Source organism: Macaca thibetana, chromosome 6, assembly GCF_024542745.1.
Source record: "Macaca thibetana thibetana isolate TM-01 chromosome 6, ASM2454274v1, whole genome shotgun sequence".
Classification (NCBI taxonomy): domain Eukaryota; kingdom Metazoa; phylum Chordata; class Mammalia; order Primates; family Cercopithecidae; genus Macaca; species Macaca thibetana.
In genome coordinates, this window is record NC_065583.1 from 54,138,065 (window position 1) to 54,150,324 (window position 12,260).

The following is a 12,260-nucleotide window of genomic DNA, read 5'->3' on the forward strand; positions in this document are numbered from 1 at the left end:
CAGCAGCCTCCACCTCCTGGGTTCAAGCGATTCTCCTGTGCCAGCCTCCCGAGTAGCTGGGATTACATGCGCCACCACACCCAGCTAATTTCTGCATTTTTAGTAGAGACAGAGTTTCACCACGTTGGCCAGGCTGGTCTTGAATTTCTGACATCAAGTGATCCACCTGCCTTGGCCTCCCAGAGTGCTGGGATTATAGGCGTGAGCCACCCCACCTGGCTTCTTTACATTTTTTAGAGAGCTGGTTGTTCAACATTTACCAGCATACCACTGAAGTCACTAGGCTGAGACCAAGGAGAGGGAGCAGTGGATTTACGTAAGGGAATCAGAGTCCCACCATAAAGCAGACTACACAGATGTCTCTATAGGGTGAATTTTGCATGAAATATTTTTGCCTGGGTAGATGGGCTCCTATATTCTCTTTAGCCTGACGCAAGTCTGGCCCTGTAAAGAGAGATAGAAGGAAGGAGAGTTGGATAAGCAGAATCTTAGACTGAAAAAGCAGTTCTAAGGTAGTTTAGGTCAGGCCAATGTGGAGTCTTTTAGCCAAAGTCACCCATCAGAGGGGTCCTGCACCTGACAAAAATAGGCCTTCCTTAATTTTCCCCTGTGCTCAATCATAGCCTGAGAGCAGCCTGTTGAAAGTGTAGTCCCGGTGCAGATTGGTGTAGGGAGCCACAAAGGCAAAGGATGAGATGAGAGAAGTACAGGGAAGAAGATGGTGGGGGCTGGAGGGAGAATGAAGACCAGCAAATAGTCCAACTTGGCTGTGATGGAGGACTCATAGAAGCAAAGAAGGGAAATGTTGAATGTAACATTTCTCATTAAAATGCACTGCTTAGTGTCACCTATTGACACATATAATGAAAATGCTCTGGACACTCAAAACCTCTAAAGCTGGGGCTCTCAGATTTGTGGATAAGCATCAAAGACCTGACTTGGGCCTTGAAGTAAAAGAAAACATTTTGCTAAACAGACAGGCTCTTTTTATCCTATATCCCATTAGGTTACCAGCTTCCTGAATTTGCCGCTCTCATTCTGAATTATTGCAATTGTAGGATGTGAAAGGAGCAATATTTCCCAGTCACCTGAGGTGAATGCTGAGGAAGAACAAAGCCAAATTTGGCTTTGACAAAGTAAGAAGAAGCCATTATTCATTTATTCAATCAATCAATATTTATTGAGCCCTTGCCATGTACCAAACAGCAGTAAACCATACAGAAAAGATCTTACCCTCATGGAGCTTACATTCTAGTTAGAAAGGCAAACAATAAATGAATAAACAAAATAATAATACATCTTCAGATACTAAGCCTCACGAAGTCAATCAAGCAGGGTAATAGGATATAGAATGATAGTTCTATACCACACAGGTGATCAAGAAAGGCCTTCCTCCAGAAGTGATGACTAAGCAGCAGGCAACATTAGAGTTTTTCCCTTTCCTATTGAAAACTATAATTTGACTCTTACTATTCTGGTTTCCTTTGCTAAGAAAAATTGCATATCTCACCTAACACAGCCTCCACTTTATATTGACTCCATTCTCTGTTTACCACCTGCTCGAAAGCTAATATGTATTATAGATACACACATTGAAGCAGAATAGCCTGTACTAGTTTCTTAGTACCAAAAGCCTTTGTTAAAAAGAATCCTCCTAATATTTTTTGGGATGACAAAAAGTAATTTTTAAATGGTAATAACAAGAATCTTACAAATGTGTAAACAAGACCATGCAGATTTTTTTTTCAAGTTTTACTTTTTTATTTAAAAACAATAGTGTCTTTTGCATTTTCCCCTCAAAGCGTAAGTGTAAAAAATAAACAAGTTCTTATACCTTTAGATATATATGACTTAAGCATTATTTTCTTGAATTGTTAAATTCTATTCAGTTTTGGAAAATTTGTTAATATACAAAATATTGGGGCCAGAAACACTAAAAACTCTTTTCTTTATTGTTACACTGAACATTAGATAACTATCTAATATTTAGATATTTAATTTGAGGCAAAATAAATATTTTGGCTTGCCTCTACATTCACATGTTGATATACTAATTAAATTATTATTCTCAGTCTTATCGTCAAGCCAGGTTTACCAACCATCCATACAGACTAGGTAATAAGAAAGATGATCTCCTTCCCATTAACTATAAAATCAATCCTATGACATGACTTTAAACATTGGAATGTGATAACAAATGCTAGCTCTGTCATTCATAATCCTTTGTGACATGATGGAAAGAATTCAAGCATTGAAACCAGTGTTGAGCCTCCAGAAGTGCATGTGATATGTAATGGCTGCTGTGTCAGTACAATTTGACTTTCTACAGTCTCTCAATTCCTCACCTTAATTTCAGTATGTATGGAATATGCAGTTCCCTTCCAAACACTTGGGAAGCAATGTCTCAAGCTGCTGATCATGACTGGACCTCTAGAGAAGACTCTTTTTATTTGTTCTTCTAATTGTCCCTAATGTCCAAGACGCAGCTAAAGCAAAGCTGGTCTGTATAGTTAGAAGCCTAGAAAATCGAAAAGCTCAAATGTTATTTCAGCAGTCTATTCTTTGTTTTGTGGCATGTTCAGCAGAGGTTACAAGAAATCAATGGACTTCAAGTTCTGGTCTTAGGTGTTTAAAGATTATCTGTTCCATAAACCTCTCCATATTATATTCCAATCATCGAATATACTATGGCAAATTGGCCACAGTGTGGCATATTTGGATTTTTCTATTTCTTCATCTTCAGTATAAAAAAGTCCAGGTCATCAACACAGAAGGAAGTACAACATGCCATAGACCAAGGCTTCCAAAATTTTCAGGTTGAATTGTTTTTTTCTGATTCTTTAATAGCAATTCAATTAAACCTGATAAACAGGAACATCTGTCTCACCAGTCCATCCTGGCCAGATTATCCAGTGCCAGTCCATCATGTAGGTTCCCTCTCTTCTTCCTGTTGCCACTCTCTCTGTCTGGTCTAAACTAGTTGGGGTCAGAGATTTGAAGCAGAATGAAATGCGAGCTATTTAACAATCTGCTGTCAAGTAGCCGTTTCTGGCCTGGGAAGAGGGCGAGCTGATGCTACTGCAGGAGAATAGCAGGCAGGTGCACAACCCACTTTGCCAGGCAGTCACCTGCCCTGACCTATGTGGCTTTCTCCCTATTCCTGCTCCCACCTTACACTTTTCCTATTTGATGCAATTATCTTTCCTGTGTAAGCCATACGGTAATTCTGCTTGAACAAATTTAAGTTTGTTTTTCTATCCTTAGAGTTCAGAAATTTGACTAGGATATATTTCCCTCCATAGTTCTTTATTAATTCTGTTTCATTAACCTGGTAAATCCTTTTATATCTGAAATAAAGATCTGAAGATCTGAGATTCATATTATGGAAAGGCATAGTTTATGGAAGATTTTTTCTATTATTTCTTTGATTTCTACTTCTCCATGGTTCCTTATTTCTTCTTCTGGATTAGCAACTACTTAAATATTGGGTCTCTTGGACCAGTCTTTTCTGTTTTCTCAACTATGATTTCATTTTTTGAAAATTTACTCTTCTGAAACATGAATGCAGTCTCAGCAGTTAACATACAAAATCCTTGTGCAGAAATCACTAACTCCTATACACAAACAACAGTCAAGCTGACAGCCAAATCAGAAACCCAATCCCATTCACAATTGCCACAAAAAGAATAAAATATTGATGAATACAGCTAACTAGGAAGGTGAAAAATCTCTTCAAGGAGAACTACAGGACACTGCTCAAAGAAATCACAGGTGACACAAACAAATAAAAAAAGTTCCATGCTCATGGATAGGAAGAATCAATATCATGAAAATGGCCGTACTACACAAAGCAACTTATAGATTCAATGCTATTCCTATTAAACTACCATTGACATTCTTCACAGAACTAGAAAAACCTTTTTTAAAATTCATATGGAGCCAAAAAAAGGGCCCAAATAGCTAAGGCATTCCTAAGCAGAAAGAACAAAGCTGGAGGCATCATACTACCTGATTTCTAACTATACTACAGGGCTACAGTAACCAAAACAGCATGGTGGTGGTACAAAAACAGACACATAGACCAATGGAGTAGAATAGAGAACCCAGAAATAAGGCCACACACCTACAACTATCTGATCTTCTACATGCCTGACAAAAATAAGCAATGGAGGAGAGATTCCCTATTTAGTAAATGCTGCTGGGATAACTGGCTAGTCATATGCAGGAGATTGGAACTGGACCCCTTCCTTACACCATATTAAAAAATCAACTCAAGATGGATTGAAGACTTAAATGTAAAACCCAAAACTATAAAAACCCTGGAAGACAACCTGGGCAATACCATCCTGGACATAGCAACAGGCAAAGATTTCGTGCCAAGGATGCCAAAAGCAATTGCAACAAAAGCAAAAATTGACAAATGGGATCTAATTAAACTGAAGAACTTCTGCACAATAAAGGAAACTATCAACATAGTGAACAGACAACAGAATGAGGGAAAATTTTTGCAAACTGCATCTGACAAATGTCTAACGTCCAGCATCTTTAAGGAACTTAAACTTACAGGAAAAAAAAAAAAAAACCATTAAAAAGTGGGCAAAGAACATGAACAGACACTTTTCAAAAGAAGACATATATGCAGCCAACAATCACATGAAAAAAAGCTCAACATCACTCATCATTAGAGAAATGCAAATCAAAACCACAATGAGATACTATCTTACACCAGTCAGAATGGCTATTACTAAAACGTCAAAAGATCCTGGCAAGGCTGCAGAAAAAAGGGATCATTTATACACTGTTGATGGGAGTGTAAATTAGTTCAACAATTGTGGAAGACGGTGTAATAATTCCTCAAAGATCTAAACACAGAAATACCATTTGACCCAGTAATCCCATTACTGGGTATATACCCACAGGAGTATAAATTCTTCTATTATTAAAGACACATGCACACATATGTTCTTTGTAGCACTATTCGCAACAGCAAAGACATAGAATCCACCTAAATGCCCATCAATGGCAGATTGGATAAGGAAAATGTGGTACACATGGAATACTCTGCAGTCATAAAAAAGAACAAAATCATGTCCTTTTCAGGAACATGGATGGAGCTAGAGGCCATTATCCTTAGCAAACTAAGGCAGAAACAGAAAACCAAATACCACATGTTCTCACTTATAAGTGGGAGCTAAATGATGAGAACACGTGGACACACGGAGGGGAACAACACACACTGGGGCTTATTGGTGGGAGGAGGGAGAGGATCAGGAAAAATAACTAATGGGTACCAGGCTTAATAACTAGGTGACAAAATAATCCATACCAAAAAACCCCATGACACAAGTTTTCCTATGTAACAAATCTGTACATGTACCCCTGAACTTAAAATAAAAGGTAAAAAGAAAAAGAAATAAAACATATTACTTTTGTTTTTACATCCTTCTATTGAATTTTTAAATTAGGAAATCATTATTTCTAGTTCCAGGGGCTTCTCTCTGGTCCTATGATTGTAACCCTTCAAGAGTTTTAATAATATTTTATCTAGGTTTCCTTCTATTTTCTACTTTAGCTCCACCTCCATAGTAGAGGCTTATTGCAGTTTTTCAGTTTAATCTCTTCTAACTGAGCTGCCATGTTCCTGAGTGGGTTGTGATCTTTCTTTGTCTATTTATACTGAGAGGGTGCAGGTTTGCATTACCTCTGATTTGACAGTTGGGGTAGGCATTTTTCCTTTAGTGACTAGCTGGTGATTAGCGTAGTCCCTTTGTTGTTTATTTCTTTTTCTGAGACAAAGTCTCACTCTGTGGCTTAGGCTGGAGTGCAGCAGTGCAATCATGGTTCACTGCAGCCTTAAACCTTTGGGCTCAAGCAATCCTCCTATCTCAGCCTATCGAGTAGCTGGGACTACAGGTTCATATCACCAGGCCCAGATAATTTTTTGTATTTTTCGTAGATACTGGGTTTTGGCATATTGCCCACGCTGATCTCAAACTCCTGGGCTCAAACAGTCCTCCTGCCTCAGCCTCCCAAAGAGCTGGGATTACAGACATGAGCCACCACACCCAGCCTTATCCCCTTTGCTGATGTAAGTGGCAGAAGGCTTCAGTTCACAAGTCCAAGTAGAGACAGGTTGACCTCAGCCCAATGTGGAAACTGCCTCTCCTAAGTGCCATCACCCGAGGAACAGTGTGCCTCTTTCATTGCTGCATGATGCAAACAGCAGAAACATTTCTCCCTTCCTCTTTGTGTATCCACATAAGACAGCTGACTCTCATCATGCACCCTCTCCACCTCGCATTAACTCTCATTTACATCTTTAGCACCAACTGGCACCTTCTTTCAAGGTCTTGATAGCTCCCTGTATGCGGAACCCCTTCTGGTTGCCAAAACCAGCCCTTGACTTTTTCTGGATGGTTGTATTCTCTAGAATGTTCCCAGGTCACCATTTTCCTCAGAAACTCACATCCAAATGTTTTAAAAGCATTCCTAATTCCAATTAGATAAAATGTTACTTGAAAATATAAACATATTATTGCTTTCCTAAATTACATCTCTAGAAATAAAATATGTATGGAATTTTGTGCTAGTATAAAAATAGATCAGGATATGGTCATTCAAATGTATAGCTTCTATAATATTCATTAAATACTCACTTCTGATCTATTAGCCTCATCATTCATCTGGTTATTGTAAACTGGCTCATATTATTAGCTAATTTTTCATAATAGTAATGTTAGCTAACATTTACTAGGTGCCTAGTGTATGCCAGGCACTGAAGTGTTTTGTATGTATAAAGTTATTAAATTCTCACAAACCCTATGAAATTTATTGTACTCTTACTTCCAATGTATTGCAATATAGAAACCAAGGCCTTAAGAGGCTAACTTAACCCACAGAACCACAGTCACACAGCTAGCCAGATGCTTTATTTCCCTAACTAAATAATAAAGGACTCGAAAACAGCTCATGCCTTACACGTCTCTGCATCCCCAACTGTGCTTGGCATTCAGAGCCCCAGTAAAGAAGCAGCTATTGAAAGAAGAAACAATGTTTTATTCATGTTTGATCCCTACTCTGCAGTGCTATAATACAAATGTTTCAAAGATGTTTTAATCATAAATGAAAGCATGAGATTTAGAAAGCAAATCCACATACTATAACCTAAAGCTAGTTACAGAAGACTTGACTCTCAGCCACTAACCTGAGTTCCAGGGATCCAAATATGAATAAAATGTTGCCTCTGTCTGTCAAGAACAAGTAGTCTGAAAGGACAGCCTATACACATGCAATGAAATATAATAAAATGGTATATATTGCTTTTTAATTGTGTCTGTAAAGTGTTATGGGGCCACATATGAAAAAAATATATTATTTTTTCCATAGGAACACAAGGTTTTTTCTCTCATTAATCAACAGTAGAATCGGATATAGAAAGAAACACTAGAGTTTTTTATTAGAAAGTTTATTGCATTAATCTATAAACTCATTTGGTGATATAAATGACAATGTAGACTAATAATGATGAAAGTTTATCATCTTTGGAAAATAGAGATATTTCAACACCGAAAGCATTGTTTGTTTGTTTGCCACAACCACGTAAATCCTAATGCATTTTGATTTTTTCTTTTTAAAAATATAGATTGCAATTCAGTCATACCAAAATGAAGCCTAGACTACATACTGAACTAGCAGACCCAGTGTTAGGACATCAATATTAACAGGACTCTAAAAGGGCAGTTTGCTGTACATCTTTAGTTAATAAACAAGCAACCATCCATACCATGTGATTCACACTTGCATATGCATGTACACTTTCATGACGTGAAGCCTTGAAGACCAAAATCTCTCTTAAACATTCAGCTTGAATAATAAAGACATGTTGCCCAGAGATAGAAAATTCATTATTTTAAAAAATATAACCTTAAAACTTAATTTTGTATGATTTTGTTTAAGCATAAAGTGGACTACCCATATTGACATTTATTATAAATGATATCATGATACCCTTGTTTAACTTTTGCAATATTTACCATTTAAAAATCTCAATAATTGACGGCTACTGTGGCTCTGTGGGGGTCAAGATGACCACACTTTCATAAAGTTTTTGCATTTCTCACAACACACAGTCATTATGCTGATGGATTTGGTTCAGTCAGGTTACAGCTGTCCTACTGTAAAGTTCTATGGCTGGTTTTCCTGAAATTGGTGAATATAAATTCCATAAAGATAATGCTAAACATATTAAACTCTCTATTAACATTACTACTATATCATAGGACAGCGATTAATGTCAAACACTGTAAATAATTATAAAATGTTCCTTATTATCATATAATTAACCTCAAATAACATATTCTCCTTATTAAAGCAAACATGAGTTATCATTTGGGCAAGTTCTGATGTACTTATATATAAACACAAATAATTTATAAATTTTCTGATACATCAACTTCTATGGAAGGAATAATAGTTTGGCTAACAATACTATATGACTGGCATTGGCTAAGTATCTCTAAACTCCTTTACTGCTTTGACCACCATGGGATTTAGAAAGGAAATTAGTTATAGGGTCCAAAATTAACATGGGTTCAAAGGTCATGAGAATAGATTCACTTGGTATGAAGAGTGACATCACTGTAAAATTAAATTCGATACATCTGGAAAAGTTCCTAAAGTTTGTAATTTCAGAGGGAAAATTTTGCCAAAGTTCTTTTGTTTTCTCTTTAATTCTCATTCTAACAAAAGTTTTCCTTTACCCAAATTGATATCAAAATATTTAGAACATTTTGCCTTCTCAACCAGACCTCTCGAAATGTAACACGAAATGTAACACGTAGTTTTACAACATTCAAATTGCTACATGTGTCCTGATGTTTGAAAAGTCCTGAGTAAGCTCTAATAAGAATTGCCTCGGCCGGGCGCGGTGGCTCACGCCTGTAATCCCAGCACTTTGGGAGGCCGAGATGGGCGGATCATGAGGTCAGGAGATCAAGACCATCCCGGCTAACAAGGTGAAACCCCGTCTCTACTAAAAATACAAAAAAAAAAAAAAAAAAAAAAAAAATAGCCGGGTGTAGTGGCGGGCGCCTGTAGTCCCAGCTACTCGGGAGGCTGAGGCAGGAGAATGGCGTGAACCCGGGAGGCGGAGCTTGCAGTGAGCAGAGATCGTGCCACTGCACTCCAGCCTGGGCGACTGAGCAAGACTCCGTCTCAAAAAAAAAAAAAAAAAAAGAATTGCCTCAATTCAGAACATAAACGTCATTTCAGGACATCAGCTAACTGGAGTGATTTACTTGTCAAAAAGAGCACACAGGAAGGGATAGCAGTGGCCCTTTGGAGTCCACATCTATTGCCCAGATTTTAAGTTGCTGTTGCCTTTGTACAGCAAGCTTTTAATTTATTAACAGTGGAATGAGAAAAGAAACAGTTGTTTTTTTGACCTATCTCTAGAGAATAATGGGGAAATTCAAATTTACCATGGAGCTCAGAAGAGATGATCTTTAAAAGGGGGAAAATGTCTAATTTTTTCTTACCAATAAGGACCCCTGATGGCTCCTGACTCACACGTGTCTCAATTAGATGCCTATCACCTAGAGTTGGGAGCCAGCCGGTGGCTAACTATTGGAATAAATCAATTGTTTCTAAGGTGTGTTCCAGGTCACTCCCTATTTCCTTGAATTGACTTTGGAGTTCCTCAAAATGAGCAGCCATGAATGCAGTGAGTCTGTTGTATTATCCATCTGATCAAACTACCATCATATGTGCCGATGTGTGACATGAAATAACTGGATATTCCAACTCCATAACCAGCAGGGACAATGACTTACGTGCACTACTAGCAGAAGGGATGCACATACATATTTGTTAACTGACTCACTGAGACAGAATGCCATGTAGGATTTCATGTCTTTAAAAGATTGAAGACCACTGTTTCTCTTATAAAGTTGCTTCCTTATTCAGTTTTTCAGCCCCTTTGCTTGGTCAAACAGATCAATGGAAGGGAAACTGGCTTTCTTGCATCATGTCAGCATTCTCATATTGCAAGATAAGTCTGGTTTGCCTGGAACAGTCCAGATTTAAGCTCATTACAAGATAATTATTAACAATGCCCTCCATTTACTCTCAAGAGTGTCCCAGTTTGGATGGTCAATTCTATGATCACCATAATGAGAGTTTTTTGTAAGATGAGTCTGTGGTACTTATGCAGTAACGTTTCCTTTCTGCTCCCCTTCTCCCTGGTTTAACCAAGGCTCAGAACCAACAGATCAAAAGGAACTCTATTTTGGAATATTGAAAAGCATCTCTCTTTCAATCATAAGCCAATCACCTGTGGTTACCTATTTTAGTAATGGCCAATTTTAATCAATTCAAATTATATATTTTTATCTTGTGCCTCCAAAAGAAAAAAGAACAATGCATTTTTATCAAGCAAAAGATAAGCGGCAATAATACAAGGAACAATGAACATATAATATAATAATTTTTCATTAACAATCCAAACACTACAAAACATAGAATATGCAACTTAAAAATGGAAATACAAATTAATGAAAAGTGGGGTACATGTCACATTAGCGATGCAAAAGACCAGCTTAAGCATAGTTTCTCTAAACTGACAATTAATAAAAGGAAAGTGCCCTTTCTCAAATATGTATGCACAAAAATATTTCAGTCACTTCTAGGGAAAGATTAATCAAAATGTTCCGCTAATTCTATATTACAGCACGTATTACTAATGGTTTACAAAACGTAGGCATCATCTTGCACTTAAAATTTACAACCTTTATCAATCATTACACACTCATTCCATCCAGTCTGTCAAAAATAAAATTATTTCATTTCTATATTTATGAAATAACTATTGATATGTTATGAATCTCAAGTGGTGAATATGTATGATGGAGCCAGTGATCAGAATAATGTCATAGATCTGAAGCTGGTTGAGGGTCAGAGAGCAAACCACCTCTGCCTGGCATATTTGTGTATTGACTTCTGCAATACTTCCTACTATTTCTAAAATAATTCTAATTGTATGTTTTCTCATTCTAAACAAAACCTAAGATTTTCATATTTAAATTGTCTGTCCACTTTTAGAGTATATTCAAAGTCTATCCAGTTATACCACCTGACAGAATGTTTCCTCCTGCATTCATATTATCCCTACAATTCTGAGTCCAGTTGAATAAAGTTAAGAATAAGGACTTAACAATATGTACCTTTTCTTCTACACGTTCAGTGATTCCCACTTTCATGAAGTAAATTTTATGGTAAACTGTACAATCCTAGGTACAGCTGTATAATGCAAATGAAAAAGAAAATATTCAAAGTTTAATTGTTCAAGCAACAATGCCAATGTCCACTGCAACCTGCGTCTCCGAGGGAGTTCTGCAAGTTCATGCTTTCAGCAAACATCTTACAATAAGTCATGCTTCACGGTTATAGTTCAAAAACTAACAGCAATGGCAAATCACATCTCTAACTCCTTCAAATCCACCTGAACAAAAAGCACCTATAGTCAGTGTCAGCCTCAGCTTTGAGCTTTCCAGTTCATATCCAACAATTGCAGCCTCAGCTTTCAGCTTTCTGGTTCATGTCCAACAATTGCCTACCGAGTTGATTAACATTCACATGAAAGTGGCAAAATTGAGGATGGAGAAGAACCAAACAGCAGTTCTGGAAAGGTTTCCAGTGGCTACCAAGCAGTCCTTTGGTGTCATTCACTGCTGCTGCTGCTGCTACCGCCACTGTCCTCTTGCTTGGGAGAAGATGAACTGTCTCGGACTGGCAGCAGGTCATAATGACAAGGGATGTGACTGTTCTTTGGGAGGTCATATGGATCCTGGGTGAGATGCCCATTATTGCTGAATACTCCTTGGACAACACTCACTGTAGGTTCTGTGATAACCAAGGACACATTAATTTATCAGCAATGGAAACATTTTTAAAAAGAATATGGCATTTCTTGCAAATTTCAAACATACCAATGGGACTTTTAAGAAAATATAAGGAAACACTGGTTTTAAAAACATGATTTTAAAAATCATCACATACAGGTGGCAACTCTGTATAGCTGGATCAACTGGCAAACACAAATAGTGTTCAGAACAAAAGGATGACCACGTAATCAGGATGAAGACATTAAGGGAATATACAGAATCCTGGATATGAATCATGGTCTGAAAAACCCCTTGGGGATAATGTAGGCCAAGCCCCTTATTCCACAGGTGAGAAGACTGAGGTTCTCAAACGTTAATTCG

General features: G+C 37.5%; 2 protein-coding genes across 5 annotated transcripts in view; one reads left to right on the forward strand and one right to left on the reverse strand.

Moving 5' to 3' along the window:
- Positions 1 to 12,260, forward strand: part of C6H5orf63 (chromosome 6 C5orf63 homolog) — a 471,154-nt gene that overhangs the window by 42,539 nt on the left and 416,355 nt on the right. The window lies entirely within an intron of this gene.
- Positions 10,365 to 12,260, reverse strand: part of MEGF10 (multiple EGF like domains 10) — a 396,429-nt gene continuing 394,533 nt past the window's right edge. For all 4 annotated transcript variants that reach the window (XM_050795753.1, XM_050795752.1, XM_050795755.1 and 1 more), the window contains one exon: positions 10,365 to 11,898. In XM_050795753.1, coding sequence (XP_050651710.1) covers positions 11,717 to 11,898 — 182 coding nt within the window. In that variant the 3' untranslated portion in view covers positions 10,365 to 11,716. The remainder of the gene's footprint in view (positions 11,899 to 12,260) is intronic.